Here is a 20,711-nt window from a genome sequence, read left to right as displayed (position 1 = left end):
AAAATGCTAAAAATAAGTGGGTTTTATCATGAAATGTTACTTTTAACATATTTTTTAACAACATTCAAATTATTAACAAGTTTCACGATTATTGATCATTTTAGTTGAAAAGTTTTCTTTGGCTAAAAATTTAATGATTTTGTTTAAAATTAATGTATTTCGTTAAAAATTACTTTTTTTAATAAGTATAAAATTAATCTTTGTTGTCGAAAATTTATCTTTTTGTGAAAAATTATTTTCCCTAGTGAAAAATTTAATTACTTTATTCAATTTTTTGTTAGAAATTCATTTTTTTTACTTAAAAATTCTACTAATTAGTTAAAAATTTATATATCTTGTTGAAAATGCAATATATTTTTACTTGAAAAGTTAGCAATTTAGAGCGGTTTAATCAAAATTTAATATAGTATCCACCTTTATTTTACTTATATATGTACTGAATTTTACATATAAGATTATATAAAAATTTGTTTGAATTATTATTCTAATTCATGGACTTTAGAGACAAACTCAAGAGATAATTAATTATGTTTTGAGTATTATTTAATTAATCGATGTTGCTAAATATATTTCAGAACATCCTGTAATAAAATTTATCAAAGCTTTCAAAGTTAGGCATTATTTGAATCCATAGAAATTAAAAAAAAAAAATTATTTATAATAAGCTCGCGAAACTCTGCATATTTCGAGTCGATTATTTAAAATAATGCAAAATATCCAATTGGCTACGTACTTAAAAAAATTCTACCTGAAAAAAAAACTTGAATTGTCGGGGCATTTCTTTTCAAGATTTGAGTAGACACCCTATTTACCGAAAGTAAAATGAGACTTGACATAAAATAATGAATAAAATTTGAATACATAAACGGAATGCCGATATAAATTTATATTTATTGAATTCACACGAGAACTAATGATCTTGTGAATTACATATCTTTATTTCTAACGTCTCTTATAATCTTCTCATACATTCACGTAAATATTTGTTTCTTCTATAAAAATTGTGGCACAATCAGCAGTAACAGATTAAACTAATAGGAAACATTTTCACTGTATTTCTAGATGTGTGTCTTTTCCAATTATGATAATGATTTGTCCATATACTATATGAAATGTACAATTACGGAAAATATTGACATCGTAGTTTGTAGATAGAATATAACATGACACTCTCAACTGTACTATTCTATCAGACTCAAAGTTTTACGGGACAAATATAACAGTAGAAGGGCAAGTTACATTATTTCGAATTAAAGAGACATCACATAATTTCTTTCGCATAGTAAATTATAGTACGAATTATTATAATTTCTAAAAAAAATCTTACATCCTATAAAAAAGATTGCACACACTCAGGAGTAGATGAATTATCTCAAATTATAAAATAACTAGAACCTCAGTTGGCACTTGGAATATTCGTGAAAATAAATTGCACACTAAAATAGGGTTGTGCATGTTCTATTCTAAATTCTGATTCTGATTCATGAAAAGGAGTTCATTTAAATCGTGTGTGATATACCTGGAGGGCAAATTCAAAAGTGTTTTTAATACTAAAATAAAGTCTAAGCGTTGCAACGAAAATGGAAGGCATTTTTGGTTTTGATTTTGGCAAGTAATTTTAACTTGGCTTTCATTTCTCCACACGACTTTCGTTCTGAAAGAACAACGAATAACAATAAAAAAACTTATTTTTTATTTAGTCATATGGCTTATAATTTAGAGCAGCGTTAACTTTATCTCAAGACGAAGGTCTTCAGCCCAGTCAGCATCGTGAAGAATACGTAGAATTTCAAAGAGCAAGATTCATATATCATTCTTGTCCCTACACAGCTACTATTTCTCTAATATTTAATCCACATTTAATGTTTAAATATCCATTCTCCCGATTGAAAAAAGAAGCTATCAGTTATGCGTGTATAGAGCCAAAATTTGTGTTTAATCACAAAGAGTTTAAAATTATGCATCAAGTTTTGTAAGCTTGTGCTTAAAGATGAATTTTCTTGATCTAATAACAGCAAAATTAAGCGTTTCGAAATGATTTCCCTGTAATGTTTTACTCTTAGATACTGATGAAAATTATTTTGCATGTCAGACTTATAATTGTTTGAAAATAGAATTTTTAATAACTTAATTCTACTTAGAAACTTTAGACTCGGCTTTATTTTTATCAGTGTCTTCTAAGCGAGAGTAAAAGAACGGTTTTATGCCTTTTTGTATTTATAGCATTGGGTCGGAATGGTCCATTATGTTCTTCAGAAGACTGCCAGACATTCTGAAAAAGATTGTTGCAATTGTGAAATTTGTGAGATTTTTATTTAGATTGAAACGAGGATTGATCACTCTTGAAATCTGGTGTACAAGTCTTAATGAAATCTCGTGTAATCTTTGAAATATTTGCAAAATCGTTGAAAATTTGTATAAATATTTGTAAAACCTTTTGTAATCTTTAGAATCTTTGTAAAATATCTTAAAATCTTCGCAAAATCTTTGAAACCCTTGCGAAATCTTGAAGAAATTTTCGTAAAATATTTTTAAATTTTTGGAATCTTTGTGAAATCTTTTTAAAATCGCGAAATCTTGGAAACATTGTGAAATCATTGACATTTTTAAGAAATATTTGTAAAACACTTTAAAATCTTTGAAATATTTGTGAAACCATTGTAATTTGTAAGACATTTTTGTAAATCCTTTTGAAATTATGGGAATTTTTGTGAAATCTTTCAGAAATATTGGTAAAATCTGTTAAAATCTTTGTGAAATCATTATAGTATTAAAGAAATCTTTGAAATCTTTAAGAAACTCTGAAATTTTTAGAGGTTATTCACCAAATACGTAATAAATTTGTCAGATATTTGACACAGCCCCCACTTTGAACGTATCACGTAATTTGTGAAGTACCCCTTGGATATTTTTGTCATGTTTGAAATTATTTTTAATCGTTTGAAATCAGTGTAAAATCTTTATGAACATTTTAAAAATCTTTGAAGTTTTTTAAAAATATTTTTAATCTTTATAAAATCATTAAATTTGTGAAATTTTTGGAAATATTAGAGAGTTTTTCGGACTCTTTGAAAAATATTAAAATCTTTGTAAAATATTTAGAAATTCTTAAAATCTTCTGAAAATCTTAAAGGTTTAGAACTTTTAAAAATCATTGAAATCTTCAAGAATATTTGTAAAAACTTTGGAAATCTTTGGAATCTTTGTGAAATATTTACGAATCTTTAGAATCTTCGTGAAGTATTTTGAAATCTTTGTGAAATCATTAAAATTTTCGAAATCTTCAGAAAGTCTTTTGAATTCATTGAAAGTTTTGTGGAAAGTTTGAAATCTTTGTAAAATGTTAAGAAATCTATCAAATCTTTGAAATATTCTGAATATTTTTAAATGTTTTGGAATCTGTGATATCTATGTCAAATTTATTAAGCATTTGAAATCTTTGTGAAATCAATGATATATTGAAGAAATCTTTGAAACCTTTATGAAACCTTTGGACTCTTCTGGAAACATTTATTTTCTTTAGAATCTTTGTAAAATATCTTAAAATCTTTGAAATCTTTGTTAAATCATTGAAATGTTTGAAATCTTTGTCAAGTCTTTTGAACTCACTGAAAGTTTTGCGAAAATCTTGAAATTTTCCAAATTTTTGTAAAATTTTTGAAATGTTATGAAATTTTTTGGCATCTTTCAAATATTTGGGAAATCTTTTGAACCCTTTAAAAATCTTTGTGAAATCACCGAAATTTTGGAAACCTTTGTAAAGTCTTTTGAATTCATTCAAAGTTTTGCAAAAACTTTGGAAAATCTTTTGAAATATGTAAAATCTTTGAAATTTTCTAAAAAATTTTTAAATGTTTTGGAATCTTTGAAATCTTTGCGAAATCATTGAAATTTTTGAAATCTTTGTAGTCTTTTGAATTGATTGAAAGTTTTGCGAAGACTTAAAAATCTTCCTTATAATTGTAAAATCGTTTGGAAATCTGTAAAATCTTGGAAATCTTCAAAAATTTTTTTGATGTTCTGGAATCTTTCAAATCTTTGGAAAATATTTTCAAGTCTGAATTGAATTCATTGAAAGTTTTGCTAAAACTTTGAAATCTTCCAAATCTGTGTAAAATCTTTTGAAACCTGTAAAATATTTTAAATCTTCTGAAATTTTTGAAATGTTTGAAACATTTGCGAAATCTTTGAACTTCTATGAAATCTTTTGGAATTTTGAAATATTCCCAAATCTTTTAAGTGAAGGAGAAACTATACAAATCTTTAAGAAATCTTTGTAAAGTCTTTTGAATTTATTGAAAGTTTTCCGAAAACTTTGTGAAATCTTTTGAAATCTTCCGAAATTTTTTAAATGTCCTGGAATTTTTCAAATTTTTGTGAGATCTTTTCAAGTCTTTAATATTTTTGTGATTTCATTGAAATTTTCGAAATCTTTGTAAAGTCATTCGAATTCATTGAAAGTTTCACGAAAACTTTGAAATATTTCAAATCTTTATAAAATCTTTTGAAATCTGTAAAACCTTTAAAATTTGCTGAAATTTTTGAAATGCTTTGAAATTTTTTAAACCTTTGTGAAATCATTGAAATTTTTGACATCTTTGTAAAGTTTTCTAAATTCATTGAAAGTTTTTCTAAAACTTTCAAATCTTTTGAAATCTGTAAAATATTTCACATTTTTTGAATTTTTTGAAATGTTTGAAACCTTTGCGATTCTTTAAACTTCTCTAAAATCTTTTGGCATTTTTTAAATCTTGCGAAATCTTTGAAATGAATTTGGTATCATTGCAATCTTTGTAAAACGTTTTAAAATCTGTTGAGATCTTCAAGAATCTTTGAAATCTTTGATACCTGTGTGAAAACTTTAAATGTTTTGAAACATTTTTGAAGCCTTTTAATATCTTCTGAAATATTTCTAAAACCATTTGAAATCTTTGTGAAATATTTTGATATTTTCTGCAAATCCTTGAAATCTTGGTGAAAGCATTTAAAATTTTTAAGGAATCTTTATAAAATCATTAAAATATTGAAGAAAAAATTGAAATATTGAAATATGGTATACACTCTAAAGTCAAGTGGTCAAACCCTCGGATTTAAATTAGGAGAATATGAAATTGAAGATTTAAAAAATTTACTTTTTGATCATGTGGTCATAAATGAAAGAAGGAATCACTGTGACTGTGACGATGTCTCCTGCAGTGTCGATCTCGGCTGTTACTTCTTTATCTTTCAAGCCAACCACATTCTAAAAATGATAAATAATTAAATATCAACATTCTTTAAAATCTAAATCTTAAGCTAAAATAAAAGTAAACAAATTTTAGATTAGAAAAAGCTATCCAGTTCCGAGGAAATAGATGTGGAAGTTGACACTCTCGAAGTAATACTAAACACAAATTGAAGCATGCTAGGCTGCGGATTGCGATACAAATATAATTTTCAGTTTACATTAAAAATAAAAACTTGCTTTTCAAAGAAGTTTTTATCCAATAAATCCATTTTTGAAACAAATTTGGTTAGCTAGTTCTATACTGCCACTTTTTAAATAAAATTCAAAGTTATTTATACCTTGCCGTTGATTTCGAGAATCTGGTGGTCCGTGAGAAGTCCGTTTCTCGAAGCTGAAGAATCTTTAACCAGGGCAATTATTTTTCCGTTTTTGAACTGGAATCCAATGTGACCTGAACTATCCTTGTGCATTGTAACAGTGCGCTCGAAAGGCCTATATAGCAATTGAAAGAATGACGTTGGCGATTGGAAACTGATAATTTTGATCACAACTTAAAAACAACATTCATTTTCAGAAACAAGTTTCTATATTTGCTTCCTGGGAAAGTAAACTTACCTGTCACGAACGACAACTTTGATTCCGCTTACTGGAGAATTGCGAAAAATCTTGTGAACTTGATCCATGGAATATCCGGCGACAGATTCACCATTGATGTCTAAAATCTGGTCGCCAAATCTCAAACCAACCATAGCAGCGGGAGAACCTTTTGTTACCAGGCAGACAAAAATTCCGTTGTTCACAGAGTGGACACGAATTCCAATCTTGCCGCTTTGGTCCTTACAGAGGGTCAACTGAAGTCAAGTAATTATTTTAAGAAAAAAAGTATTCTACTTTCAAGAGAGAAGTTGTTATTTATTTAAGGAGTTGTCCATCTATTAAGTAACGCTTTTAGGGAAGAAGGAGGGTTCCAGAACTACTATTACGCAACATTTAAAAAAATTTAATAATAAAAAAAATAACTATTATAAAGTACGATGGTCTGTCTGTCCACATAAAGCTCCTATGTTTCTTAGTTTCTATGTTTCTTGATTTAAAAAAAAAAAACAGTTTTTCTTTACTTTAACTTGTGATATTATATTGTTTTCAGTATTATGTTTAACAACATTTTCATTCTACGATATTATTCACTCCGAACTGCCCCCCCACCCACATACTTACTTCCTGAAAATATACATTTCTTACATTTGTAGTCACTCACTGAAGTAACTCGAATGTTCACAATTAACTGAAATTAAATTTTCAACTTTCAATTGCAAATACAGAAAACTCAATAATTTTCTATTTAAAATCTTACATCTTCAACATTAAATAAAATATTTCAAGAAAATTGTGAAATTAAATCATTTTGAACTAAAAACATTCTAAATTAATGAATTTTTTTATTGTAGATTTAAAAAATTGAAGACTTTTCAGTTGCAAATCGTTAAAATTGAAGCATTTTCCATGATAAATCTTCAAAATTGAACTGATAAAAAAAACAAGCTGTGAATTGGATATCGGGAGTTTCTACTTTGTTTGTATTTACAATTTTTGGTGCTCATTTGATGAGAACTTAGGTTCCTCATTATAATTAATTAGCAAATATGCTTGCTCCCTCGTAAATGAAGTCAAAATAAAAAATTACAAATAGGTCTCAAGACAAAGAATTTTTTTTATATTATTACATCAAATTTGAATTATGTACATGAGAAAAGTTTTACAACAAAAAACAGATTCCTAAAATAATATTAAGTGCTAAAAAATGTAATGAATATTTTTAGAAATCCCTGCATTTTATAATAGCAAATAGAAATTACATTCATTCAAATTAAATATAAAGCAACGAAATTGGCATCATTATTACATTTAGTTTAAAGAATTATAATTTTTTCGAAATTTTCAATATTTTAAAGTTTCCTCTATGAGGTAGAAATAACGTTTAAAATCACAAATATTTTAAATATAAATCTTAAAAACTGAATAATATGCAATTCGGTATTTTCAAAATTTAAGAATTTTCCATTTTAACTCTTAAAAATAGTAGAACTTTAAATTGTAAATATTTACAAATAAAAAGTTTTTCATTTAGAAAATTTGCAATAAAAAATTACGCAAATTGGAACTATTACAAATTCAAAATTTTTCAATTGTACCTCATCAAAATGGAAGAACTATTAATTTTAAATCTTTAAAATTCATAAGTTATTGAATTTGCAAATCGACCATTAATAATTAAGCAAGTTTTACGTTTGAAAATTAAATATTTTTGTAATTTTGATAATTTAGACTCGAGATTTCTTCAAATTAGCAGATTTAGAAGTGAAAATTTTACTTTTGATTTTTAATATCATAATAACTTAACAAATTTTAATTTTACATTTTTAAAGTTGAAAACTGTCTAATTGTAATTCTTGAAAATTGTAGAACTCTGAATGTTGCATGATTTGAATTCAAGAATTTTTTATTTTGAAAATTCACAATAAAAATTATGAAAGTTTAAATATTTTACAGTAAAAAATCCAGTAATTTTAATGATTCTTCAAAATTATCAGAATTTAGGAATTTTTTTTTATACATCTTTAAAATCAAAAAGTTTTCAACTTTAACTCATGAAAACTGCAGTAAAATTTAACACTTTTTTGTACATCATTAAGGCTGAAGAGTTTCCAATTGCAACTCTTGAAAATGGTAGAACTTTGAGTTGTAATTTACGATGCAGATTCATTTCAAGAAACATATTTCAGAGCGCGCGTGTGCAATAGTTTTTCCTTTTCCTGGGAAATCAACAAAATCGGAATTTTTAGGAACAGCTAAAAAACAATCAGTAAAATCGAAATCGTTATTAAAGATAAAAATCTAGTCCCGAGGTCAGAAATGCTTGATTAAATAAAGTTATCCAGTTTCGAGAAAGTGATTGTTATTTAACAATTGAAAGTGACAATAATCACAAATTTAATCTTAAAAAAAATCTTTAGTTAGAATTAAAAATAAAAACCTAAATGCGGGTAAAAATGGTTGGATCTAAAAAAAGTTTATTCCGAATAAATCGTTCAAGAATTTTACAGTTATAATTTTACGTGAAGAATTTTCATTTGTAAATCATCAAAATTTAACTAATCAATCAAAAATATTCCATATGACATACTTCAGAAATATAATATCTGACAACAGAATAATTTTCAATTCCATATTTAAAAAATTTAAGAACTTCGAATTGTTTCATCAAAAATGTAGACTTTGAATTTTAAGTTTTTAATTTTGAAAACTTATAATTAAAAATTTTGTAATTTTGATGCTTTATATTCGAAATTTCTTGTATTTGGAAGATTTAGAATTGAAAACTTAAATTTCTATCTTCAAAATCATTCAAATTTAAGAAATTTTATTTATACGTAACTTCAAACTGGTAAAACTTTGAATTGTGAATAATTAAAATTGAACTTTTTCATTTTCACAATTTACAATTAAAAAACATGCATGTTGAAATATTAAAAATTAAAAATTCTATTATTTCGTTGATTTACATTTGAAACTGCTTTAATTTGGAAGATTGAGAATTGAAAACATAACTTTTAATTTTTTAAATCGTCCAAATTTAAGAAGTTTTATTTATACATATTTAAAATTGAACTATACAAACAAAAAATAACGCCTTATTTTAAATTATACGCATTAAAAATGGAAGAATCTGTCATTGTAAATCTTCAAAATAGACCTATTTCAAAAACATCATGATTGTCAACTATAAATATTCAAAATTGAACGAGTTTGCGAATTTTTAATTGTAAACATTTTTTAAAATAATAACTAAAATCCCAAATTAACTGATTAATTTATTACTTTTCTTCTATACAAATTAATAAATAATAATAACTGTCAGGTAATCAAATAAAGAAATATGTAATACGCGCGTAGCACGAACTTTTTGTGGTCGTAAAATAATATAAGAGGGTAGGATGAATTCAAAAAAATTATTTTTTGAAATCTATTTTTGGGGTATATGAAAAAGTCGTGCTATCTCTTGGCCACCACAGAAGGATTGAAAGTTAAAAAAATTTAAACAGTTACAGAGATTTTGTAATTAAAAAAAAATTACAAAATTTTCAAATATCACAATAGTTTCTATGAATTCTGTTCGAATGGAAAAATCACAACATTATTTTTTGAAAGTAAAAAATGATTTAAACTCAGTTATTAAGAAAATAGTCCAAAGAAGCAAAGTTAGAATTATGTAGAAGAATTATTTTGTTTAATTTGAAATAGATGTTGCAATAACGAAATCCAAAAAATGTAATTATTTCTGTTGACATTTGAAATAATTATTTTTTCTAAAATACAATTTTATATTATTATTTGGTATAGAAAATTGTATACGTGGAAAATTAACCATACCTTTTATCCAAAAGAATTTGAACTTACCTCTCTGATTCCATTTGTAACGTGAGCTTTCTGCAAAGCGAGAGATTTTCCAGAAACTGGAGCTGTCATTCCCGCAAGTGGGCCACTTTGTGCTGGGACAGCAATTTCCATCTGATAAAATTAATTTTTGTTAAACAATCTAAATAAAACTTATTGAGTCCAAACGGCATTGAATTTACTTACAGCTTCGCGATTGGCGATAGCGTATTCAGGCATGTTTTGAGCAATTGCATCTTCACTTATCTCAAGTCCCATATATTCACCCAAAAATGGGTAGAGGGGTCCTGCAGCATCCTGACCAGGAGATATTAATGGTGGAGCTGAAGGAGCTGCGGGATGAGCTACAGGCATAGAAGTAATTGATGGAACAGTTGGATACTGTGATTCAGCCTGCAGCTGAGCCTGAAAAGAAAATATAAATTTTATAGACAAGAATCGGTTAGAGGGTATGCATACATGTTTCTAATCAGCCTAGACGAGAAAAATCCATTTTCAAAATTCAGAAGACCAGAATTAACTAAGTTTTTTATGTATTTCAACCAAAAAAAGATGACTTTTCTACCATGAAATATTGCTTTTTAATAAATTACTGGAATTACCAACAAAAATTCAATACTCAAATAAAAGTTGATTTTTTAACAAAATAATTGAATTTTTAACCTAATACTTAAATTTTCTACACACAAAAATCAATTTTCAACCAAATAATAAAATTATTAAACAAAGATGATTCAACTTCAACTGAAAACAGTTGCCTTTTCCACCAAACACTTGAATTTTCAACAAAATTTTTTTTTTTTTTTAAATTAACTTTCAACCAAACAGTTGCTTCTACAACCATATAGTTGATCTGTTAAACAAAAGAGAGGAATTTTAAATAAAATGGTTAAACTTTTAACCAAATCGTGGAATTTTTAAATAACAGCCGAAACAAAAATTGAAGAGAAAACCCGTTGCATTTATAAACAAATAGTTCGATTTCCAAGAAAAAATACGAATTTTTTAAAGATAGTTAAATTTTCAATAAAAAGATGAATTCTCAAAGAAAAACGTAATAGTAAAGTTAATATTATTACACGGTGGCTGCAAAAATTCATATTCAAAATTCTCTAATTTCCCGCACAAATTTTTCATTTTCCAGTATGTTCATCTTGTAATATTTACAACATAGGATTTTCTATAAACGGAAGAAAACAATTTCAAATTAAAATTTAAAAATTTTGACAGAAATTCCCTGACTTTTGGAAGATTTTTTTTTTCAAATTCTCTGACTTTCCTCGCCCAATAATTAATTGGTTTAGGCAAATTTTTAAGGTCGTGAACTTACCTTCATCAGCTGGTCCACTTTCATATCCTCCAAGGAAGGATATAGCGACATTTTCTGCTTTTTTTATTTTACTGAAACATAATATTGTAATTTAAAATTTAAAATTGAATTTAGTTTATTACGAAACCTAATACCATTTTCTGGTAAAAAATATATGATACTTTTTTTTAAGTTCTACATGTAGAAAACGATATAGCTACAGCACTGAAATTGTTGCAATAATCCTTCCCTAAATAATAGGTGTGTTACAATATCGATTGGTAATTTGAAAAACTCGAAAAAAAATAATGTTGCCAAATTCACACACACAATTAAGAATTCAGTTTTAGATGAATGGGCTAAGAAGAATGTCACATTATAGTTCATAATAAAACTAAGAAATGTTTAATATATATTAATGTAAAATTTTATTATTTAACCAAATCCAGATAAGCAAAAATAACTTTCTGGTCAAATATCAATCAAAAGCTGTTAAGTTTTTAACTCAAAAAGATAAATTTCCAACTAAAAATGGGAGAGCTACACTTTAAGTTGAAATACTTAACTTTCAACTAAGAAAAAAAAAAGTTCAATAAAATAGTTAAATTTTCAACCAAAGTGATTAACATTCGATAAAAAAATGAATTATAAACAAAAAGTGTATTATTTGATATTTCAACAAAAAAATGGTTTAATTTTCAATAAAAATCAGTGAAATTAAAGCAAAAAATACGAAGGCTTTTTTTTAACAAAAAAGTTGAATTTTCAAACAAGAAAATTTTTTTTGTCCATTAAGGAAAAAAAATCTTCAAAAATGTTGAATTTTGAAGCCAAAAAATCGAATTTCCTGCAAATAAATGAATTTTTAACTAATACGATAAATTTTCTAGCAAAAAGAAATGAAAAAAAAAACAAATTTTCAATCAAAGAAATAAATTTTTAACTAAAATAATGAATGATGAACAAAAAATAATTTTTATCCAATAGTCAAATTTACAACGAAAAGATGAATTTTCTGCTAAAAAATTCAAATTTTTAACTAAAAACGGTACATTTTTTACCCAAAATAGAATATTTCAATTTTTAGAGAACAAAAAGTTTTCGAACAAACAGATGAATTTGCAAACAAGAAAAATTAATTTCTATACAAAAAAATCAATTTTTTAAGATTTTCAACCGAATAAATAAATTTTTTACCGAAAAAATGAATTTTTAACCAACTATTTGAATTTTCAAAGGAATTTTCAAACAAATACTTAGATTTTCAACCAAAGAAATGAATTTGCTACTAAAGGGGTGAATTACTTACCAAAGAGTTAAATTTTCAAATGAAAGCGATACATTTTCAACCAAACATGGAATAATTAAGTTATCCGTTAATAAACAATATTGACGAAAAAATATTGAATTTTGAACTACAAAAAAATGCTTTCTAAACTGAAATGATGAATCATCAACCAACAAAATAAATGTTGAAGTAAGTGGTTTTAGTAGGAAGCAGCTGAATTTAAACAGAAAAAAGATTTTTCAGTATCTATTCACGACAGCGAAAATCTTACAAATTTAATCAAATTGTTCTATTAGGAGAAAAAATCTCGAAACCAACGTAAAATTTACAGGATAATTTGAGCAAAAAATAATTTAAATACCCTGTAAATTGCAGATTATTCCGTTTTTAATTCTAGGAGGTTCATCGAAGGAAAACTTTGAAAAACCTCTTTAGTGTCAAGTTCCGAAGTAAAATTTTTCATAATAAAGGCTCAAGATGTAAAGAGAAGCTGAAATTTTTAATAAAACAAGCGAAAAATAACATTTTGTGATAAGTTTTGGGTTTCGAAAATAATTATTTAAATTTAAATAATGTAATATAAACAGAAAATGGATATTCTTAATTTATTGTAAAAATAAAATTTTGACTGTTATTTAACAAGAAAGTTACTTGTGCTCAGATTAAATATAATTCAACATACTATTGTCTGGCTTAAATAAATAAAATGTTACGTTATATATCTTGAATTTTTCTCAGCTTCATCATGCAAGTAAATGTTACATTTTTTCCTATTCTAAACATTAAAAATAAAATTTTCATGAATAAATTAAATAATTTAATAAATTTGTGTGGTAAATATATAAAAAAGCGGTAAATTGAATCCTATAGAAAATTCGAATCAAATTTAAATATTCGAATTAAATGCTACCTTCATGAATAGTTCATCCAGAAATACCTTGAAAATGTATTTTTTAATGATTTTTTTTAAACATTAAAAAAATATTCAAAGTACTCCGTCGCATTATTACACAAGCCTCCAGTTATATTCTGTTACTAAGAAAAATAATCTGCTAATTTTAAAGAATTGTAAATAAATGAAAGAAATTTTCTCATAAAAAAGCGGTAAATTGAATCTTATAGAAAATTCGAATCAAATTTAAATATTCGAATTAAATGCTACTTTCATGAATAGTTCATCCAGAAATACCTTGAAAATGTATTTTTTAATGATTTTTTTTAAACATTAAAAAAATATTCAAAGTACTCCGTCGCATTATTACACAAGCCTCCAGTTATATTCTGTTACTAAGAAAAATAATCTGCTAATTTTAAAGAATTGTAAATAAATGAAAGAAATTTTCTCATTTATATTGAATTCCCTGCTGAAGTTTTCTCGCTGTTAGAAATTAAAGCCTATGCTTCCATTATAGAAACTTCCGTAAATCATATACCAATTTCTCAAATCGTATATAAGATTTTCTTTAAAATCTGTAAAAAAATGTTAGAAAATTAATCAATTTATTTCTAAAGTTCTGGTTCCTTTAAAAAAAAAATCCAAAATAATTTTCTGAGAAATGCTGATACTTCGATCGTCTAAAATTAGAATATAAAAAGTATTTTAGAATCGAATCGAAAAAAGATTTGGGTAAGATTGAAGTGGGCACTATTTCAAATATATTTTAATCTCTGGTATCACACTCCCTATGGGATAAAATATAAGGACTAAAATGTAGTTTTAGTCACGCTCATAAGGTTCTTTTTCCCGATCAAAGGGCCACAAATTCAGGATAAATTCAAAAAATTTCAAAAAAATTCAAGTTAAATTCCAAAGAATTCAAATGGATTGAACAAATTGTCCATTATCAAAAAATGCCATTGACTTGCGTAAACTTGGAATGAATTTAGAGGAATTTAAGGTAAATGAGAAGACTTCGATGAAATACATAAAAGTTCAAGATGAAAAAAATTAAACGAATTGAAAACAATTTCAACATTTAATAAAACTTTATTGGATGCAGAAGATTTGAAATAAGCATAGAAAAATCCAAGGGAATGCAAAAGAGTTTTATGAAATGCTTATAATTTCAATGTGAGGTTAAAGGAATGTAGGATCAAATAAATAAAAACTTTTAATATTTCAAAACAATCCATAAAGTTAAATATAATTAAGTGAATTTAGAAGAATTTAAGCGAATAAATTTTTTCTTAAGGAACTCCAAAGAATTGAAAAGAATTCAGAGTAAAATCCACAAAAAATGCATACCTCTTCAAATCTTTTTAATCATCCTAAATTCTAGCCAAAGAATTTACTAATGACTATAAAACAATTCAAGTTAAGTTCAAAACAATTCAAATAAATTAGAAAAAATTTAAAAGTCGAAAAAACTCCATTGATTACAATAAGATTTGAGTGAATTTAGGAAAATTTAAGGGAAATGAAAATGAACTTCATAAAAAATCAAGATGAATTAAAAAGCAATCAAGTGAATTAAAAACAATTAAAAAAGTCAGAGATGAATTTAGAAAAATTAAAAAGAATTTAAGATAAATTAATCAGAATTCAGGGTTCATTCCAAATGAATTGTAAAAATTATTTTAAAATATTCACTTCTTTTGAATAAATTCTTTGAAATACATTAAAATGTCAAAATCCTTGAAAATTCCGCGAAATGATTGAAACCCTTGACAATTTCTTGAAATTCTTTAAATCTCTTGACAATAACGTGAAATCTTTTAAAATACCCTAAAATATTTCAAATCCATTGAAACTATTGCAATAAATAAGAATGTCCTGGGAACCTTTTAAAATTTCCTAAAATAATTCAAATTTTTTGATATATTTTGAAAACCCTTGGAACTTGTTAAAGCCCATGAAAACTCCTGAGAAACTTTTATAATACCCTCAAATATTATAAATCATTTGAAATCTTATTAAATTACTAAAATCAAATGAAAAATTATTTGTAATCTTTTAAAATAATTTAAACTATTTTAAATCCTTTAAAATCTTTTGAAATCCTTTACAAATGTTTAAAACTCTTGAAAATGCCAAGGTATTTGCAAAAAAAAAATTCAAAAGAATTCCAAAAATTAAAAAAATTCAGGATAAATTAATAAGAATGCAGTGTGAGTTCAAAAAAATAATTTTAAAGCTCTTCCAATCTTTGAAACCCTACTAATTTATAACCAAAAAGTGACTAATGACTACAAAACTATTCAAAAGAATTCAAATGATTCGGAAATAATTAAAAAAAAATCAACATTAATTTAAAAAGCAATCAAATAAATTAAAAATAATATCAAAATATGAAAAAATTCCTTGAATTGAGCAAGTTAAAAATTAGTTCAAAAATATTAAAGCGCATTTAAAAGAATTTGATGAAATGCCTAAGACTTTAATGTGAGTTAAAGAGTGCGAAAATTCTTTAAAATCGATTAAAATATCATAAAATCTCATGAAATTCTATAAAATATATATTTACTGAAATCCTGGAAAATTGGTTAAAATACCATGAGAGCTTTGGAAGATAACTTCGATAATTGAAATCCTCGAAAACCTTATAAAATCATGTAATATTTTTTTAACATCTTAGGACCTCATAGGTCCTGTACAATCGTTCAATATCTTCTGGAATTCTAGAAGATTCTTTATCCTGAAATATTTCAAGCGCTTTAAAATTGCTTCAAATTAATAGAAATAATTAAAGAACTCCTTGGAAGCTTTTAAATTTCCCTAAGATATTTAAAATCCTTTGAGTTCCATGAGTTTATTTATTGAAGGAAAAGCGATATTATTTTATTGTTTAAATGTTTTTTGTGAAACCATTATAATAAAATTAAGAAGTATTTTAAAAAAGTAGAATCTTCAGCTTTCAAGATAAATGCAAATTAACCCAAATTGGTGCAATAAATATACCGATTGCTCAACTTCATCGAACGCTCATAATAAAATAATCGAATAGAAAACTGACAAGTAAAATTTATATGATATAATATTGAAGAATTATATTCACAAAAATACACTTGAAAAAATGTCAAAAGTATAATTTTCTCGCCACGAAAATCTCAGCTAAATAAATGCTGGTTAGATAAAAAAATCTTTAATTCTTGGAAAATAAACTTTCGAAAGCTTTATCATCAGTTTCGGAAGATTACTCGTATCTTCAAATGAGTTCTGATTATTCAGAATCTGTAATCTATGTTCTGTGTCATATAAAAATAAATAAAAATAGGCATATATCGTTAAAGCATCATTTCCAATTCGCACTACGCACATAAACAATTGCAACAACATTTTCGATTATTGCAAATGTCAATTTCGACAAGATTATGAAAAACGAAATCACTCTTTTTTTTCAAACAATAAAGGACAACAATTTTTAGGAGTGCTTGGTCCAGCAGACAAAGCACTTGAAGAAATATTTTCTCCTCACCTGACCGGATGAATGTTAACCCTCGGAGAGTTTACTTAACAGTTTTTGAAACTGCCACACTGCTTTTGCTCTCAAAGTTTCTTGAATTCCTGAAGCCTTTTTGCAGGAGTGTGAATCACAGACTGAAATCAGCTCTGGAAATTCCTATCAACAAAACGTCAAGCACCTTTCACGCATTCACTCTGATTCACACACCCAACACGTAACCCATACCCACTAAGCAGAGGCTGAGCAAGCCTGAACGAGTCTGACCTGACATAACACATGACTACACATGATCAATTTGAATGTGTGAGTGCTAATGGTGCTAATCCAGTTGAAGTTATTATTGCAAACTTCTTTCCGTTTTGAGAAAAAATCCCTGATTTTTATTTTCTTTAGAGAAGAAGAATACACGTTTATATTGAAATTGAAAGTTACAGTTATTCAGCAGTCATTTTGCTAGATTTTATTGGAAAAAAAAATAGAATTCCCTGTATTTAATTTTACACTTTATATTTCCATTGATTTCCAAGAAGGAGGTATTTTATACGAAATTCGGGGAACATTTCTGGAAAAATTCTTTGAAAAAATAGGTTAGAAATGCAATTTTAAGAATTTTAAAATTTAAGGCTTGTTCATAGGGGCTTCATTTATTAAGGCGGGAAAATTTGAAGTATTTATAGAAGCTATTGAGTATTTGCTTTAAATATTTAATTCTTCATTGATATAATTTATTATCAATATGATTTTGAATGTTAATATTAATATATTATAATATGAACATTAATATAAATTGATATAATTATTTAAACCTATATCGACAAGTCGCCATTACAGGGACTAAAATTTTGTTTTAAAAGCGTTAAAAATAAACTTAAATGATTATTTACACTATTATTCTCAAGTCTATAATTTACTAAAAATTATATGTGTTTATCGCAGGCTTCACAATCTTTCCCCTTTCTCCTTTTTTCACCTATTTCTCGTTTTCCACTTTTGATTGAAAATTCATTCTTTAGTAGACAAGTTTACTATTATATTTTTGGTTGAGCATTAATCTTTTTTGTATGAAAGTTTAATTATATTGTTGATAATTCTACCAGTTTGTTAAAAAGTCAATCTTTTTAGTTGAAGGCTCAATTGTTTTGTTGAAAATTCAATTATTATTGTAGAAAATTCAACTACTTGTCTGAAAGTTCACTTTTTTGTTAAAAATTCATGTGCTTATAGAAAATTTGTCGTTTTACATTAATTAAACAGCTTATGATTTAAAATAAAAATATTTCTTGAAGAAATATCAAGTATAATATTTTTATTGAGAATTCTCTTTTTTCTGTTGAAAATTAACATCTTGGTTAAAGGTTGAACTTATTTGTTGCAAATTAATTTTTATGGTCAAGGATTATTAATTGAAAATAATAATTGATTCCATAATTCTATCAAAATTATTCATATATTTTGTTAAAAATATTGATTTTTGGTATAAAACTAATTTTCTTGGATAAAAATCCAACTATTTGGTTGAAAATTAACATTTATAATAAAAATTCAACTACTTCGCTAAAAGACAAACTAATCTTTGTTCAAAATTCTTTTTTTTCTTGGTTGACGATTTTTTAGCTATATATTCATCTACTTGGTAGAAAATTCGTCTTTTTTATAGAAAATTAATCTTCTTAGCAGAGAATTCATCTATTTGACATAAAATACAAATATTTGGTAAGAAATAAAATTTTTTTTTGGAAATTCATATTCTTGGGTTAAAAATTCAACTATTTAGTTAAAATTTGAACTATATTGCTAAAAACTCTTTTTCACAAAAACTAGTTTTAATAATGTAAATTTAACTATTGTAGGTAAATATTCATCGTATAAGTTTAAAATTCATCTCTTTGTTTGAAAATGTAACTTTTTTGCTGAAAATTAGTATTTTTTGTGTAAAATTAATCTTCTTGATAGAAAATCCATCTATTTCATTAAAAATTTGACTATTTGGTTACGAATTAACATTTTTATTGAAAGTTCTTATTTTTGGGTTAAAAATACAATTATACTATAGTTGAAAGTTGGTCAATGATAACTATAGAGTGTTAGAAAAGTGAAACAGGCACGTTCGAGGGATCTGTTTACATTATTGGATGCGTAAACATTTCTAGCGATTAAGTTACAGAGATCGTGTCGAATTCGAGTGGAGCTCATTTATGGCTTTTAGCATTTATTTAATCTTCAAACATTGTAATTATTTAAACAATTTTCATAACTGGCTCTTCTTTAAAGAATACTTTTAATTCATTATGTTGCGTTGCAAATTTACCAGATCTATTAATTATTTAAACAATTTTAATTTAAAAATTAAGAGTTTGACTTTTTTCTACAAGTGAATTTGATCACGGAGTCAACTCAGTCTTTTCTATGTTGCTTTACAAAATAACTAATAATTATTTAAACAATCTTAATAAAAAAATTATGAGTATGCTCTGTTTTATACAAGAAAATTTGTTTACGGAGTCAACTAAGAAAGTCTATCCGATGACTGTTGTATGTTGCTTTGCAAATTTACAAGAACTATTAATTATTTAAACAATTTTATTTAAAAAATTAAGTATTAGCCCTTTTTTCTAGGAGTCAATTTTTTCACGGAATCAACTAACTCTTTTGTTTGTTGCTTTGTAAATTTACAAGAACTAATAATTATTTATACAATTTCGATCAAAAAACTAAAAATGACTTTTTTTCTACGAGTTCTGCAAGTAAATTTGTTTACGGAGTGAACTAAGAATGTCTGTCGGGTGACTCTTTTCTATATTGCTTTGCAAATTTACAAGAACTACTAATTATGTAAAAAATATTAATGCAAAAATTAAAAGTTTGACCTTTATCCTACGAATCAATTTTTTTTCGAAGTCAACTAAGAATGTCTATCCGATGACTCTTTTCTAGGTTGCTTTTAAATTTACAAGAACTATTAATTATTTGAACAATTTTAATTAAAAAATTAAGAGTTTGCCCTTTTTTTCTACAAGTGAATTTGTTTACGGAGTTAACTAAGAATGTCTATGCGATGACTCGTTTCTATATTGCTTTCAAAATTTACAAGCACTATTCATTATTTAAACAATTTTATTTAAAAAATTAAAAGTTTGGTCTTTATCCTACGAATTAATTTGTTTTAGAACTCAACTAAGTATGTCTACCCGATTATTTTTATTTGTGAAAGAAGGTACACCTTCCTTTGACTTAAAAAAAATAATTTGTTTATAAAGAGTGAAATCAAATTCTTTATTTATTTTTCACTATATAAGATTTTTTTATCTAAAAATTTATTTAATTAATTCTACGAAGATGATTTATTACAAAAAATTGATGTACACATTTAATAATTTCAAAAGAGCGCACTATTTACAATCAACGAGATTGTGGATGTGACGCATGCACAGTACAGTTAGGAATGAATAACTAATTTTAAATGATTAATTAGTTATTTTTACTAACAAATTAACTCGTAGGATAATGGTTTAACTCTTAATTTTTTAATTAAAATTGTTTAAATAACTAATCTATCTTGTAAATTTACAAAGCAAAATAGAAAACAGTCATCGGATAGACATTCTTGGTTGACTCCGTAAACAGATATACATGTAGAAAAAAGGCCAAACACTTACTTACATTCTCATTAGAGAAGGTATTAGATTTGTGTAAAATTTGACCTCCCCCCTAGTCTTTGTCAAATGTCCACGTTTTGAGACCCTCTGAAACCGAAAAACAGGTTTTTACGAATGTGTCTGTCTGTATGTCTGCCTATATGTCTGACTGTGAACACGATAACTTTCGAAAAAATTAATCTATTAGATTGCCCTTTGGCACACTCGTTTAGTGTCCTAAACTAAAGGTCAAGTTCGTTAGCCAGCCATTTTGGATGAAAATTCAAAAAGTGGGTACAGTGTTTGAAAATTGCAACACTGTCAGTGAGAATTGAATTTTGAACGACATTGAAATTAGAAAAATGGCAACGCCGCTGCATAATGGTCAAGAGAC

General features: G+C 25.8%; 1 protein-coding gene across 1 annotated transcript; it reads right to left on the bottom strand.

Moving 5' to 3' along the window:
* Nucleotides 1-870: 870 nt before the first annotated feature.
* Nucleotides 871-17,157, bottom strand: LOC117174450 (syntenin-1-like). The gene is made up of 8 exons (XM_033363591.1): nucleotides 16,695-17,157; nucleotides 11,013-11,083; nucleotides 9,869-10,087; nucleotides 9,686-9,796; nucleotides 5,843-6,078; nucleotides 5,566-5,719; nucleotides 5,133-5,242; nucleotides 871-2,272 (listed from the first exon to the last, which is right to left on the bottom strand). Exons 2-8 carry the CDS (start codon nucleotides 11,061-11,063, stop codon nucleotides 2,218-2,220), a joined length of 936 nt encoding a protein of 311 aa, XP_033219482.1. The 5' UTR covers nucleotides 11,064-11,083; nucleotides 16,695-17,157; the 3' UTR covers nucleotides 871-2,217.
* Between the last annotated feature and the right edge of the window lie 3,554 nt (nucleotides 17,158-20,711).

Source organism: Belonocnema kinseyi, chromosome 6, assembly GCF_010883055.1.
Source record: "Belonocnema kinseyi isolate 2016_QV_RU_SX_M_011 chromosome 6, B_treatae_v1, whole genome shotgun sequence".
Taxonomy (NCBI): domain Eukaryota; kingdom Metazoa; phylum Arthropoda; class Insecta; order Hymenoptera; family Cynipidae; genus Belonocnema; species Belonocnema kinseyi.
The sequence above is the reverse complement of the archived record's forward strand: the minus strand, read 5'-3'. Positions and strand labels throughout refer to the sequence as shown.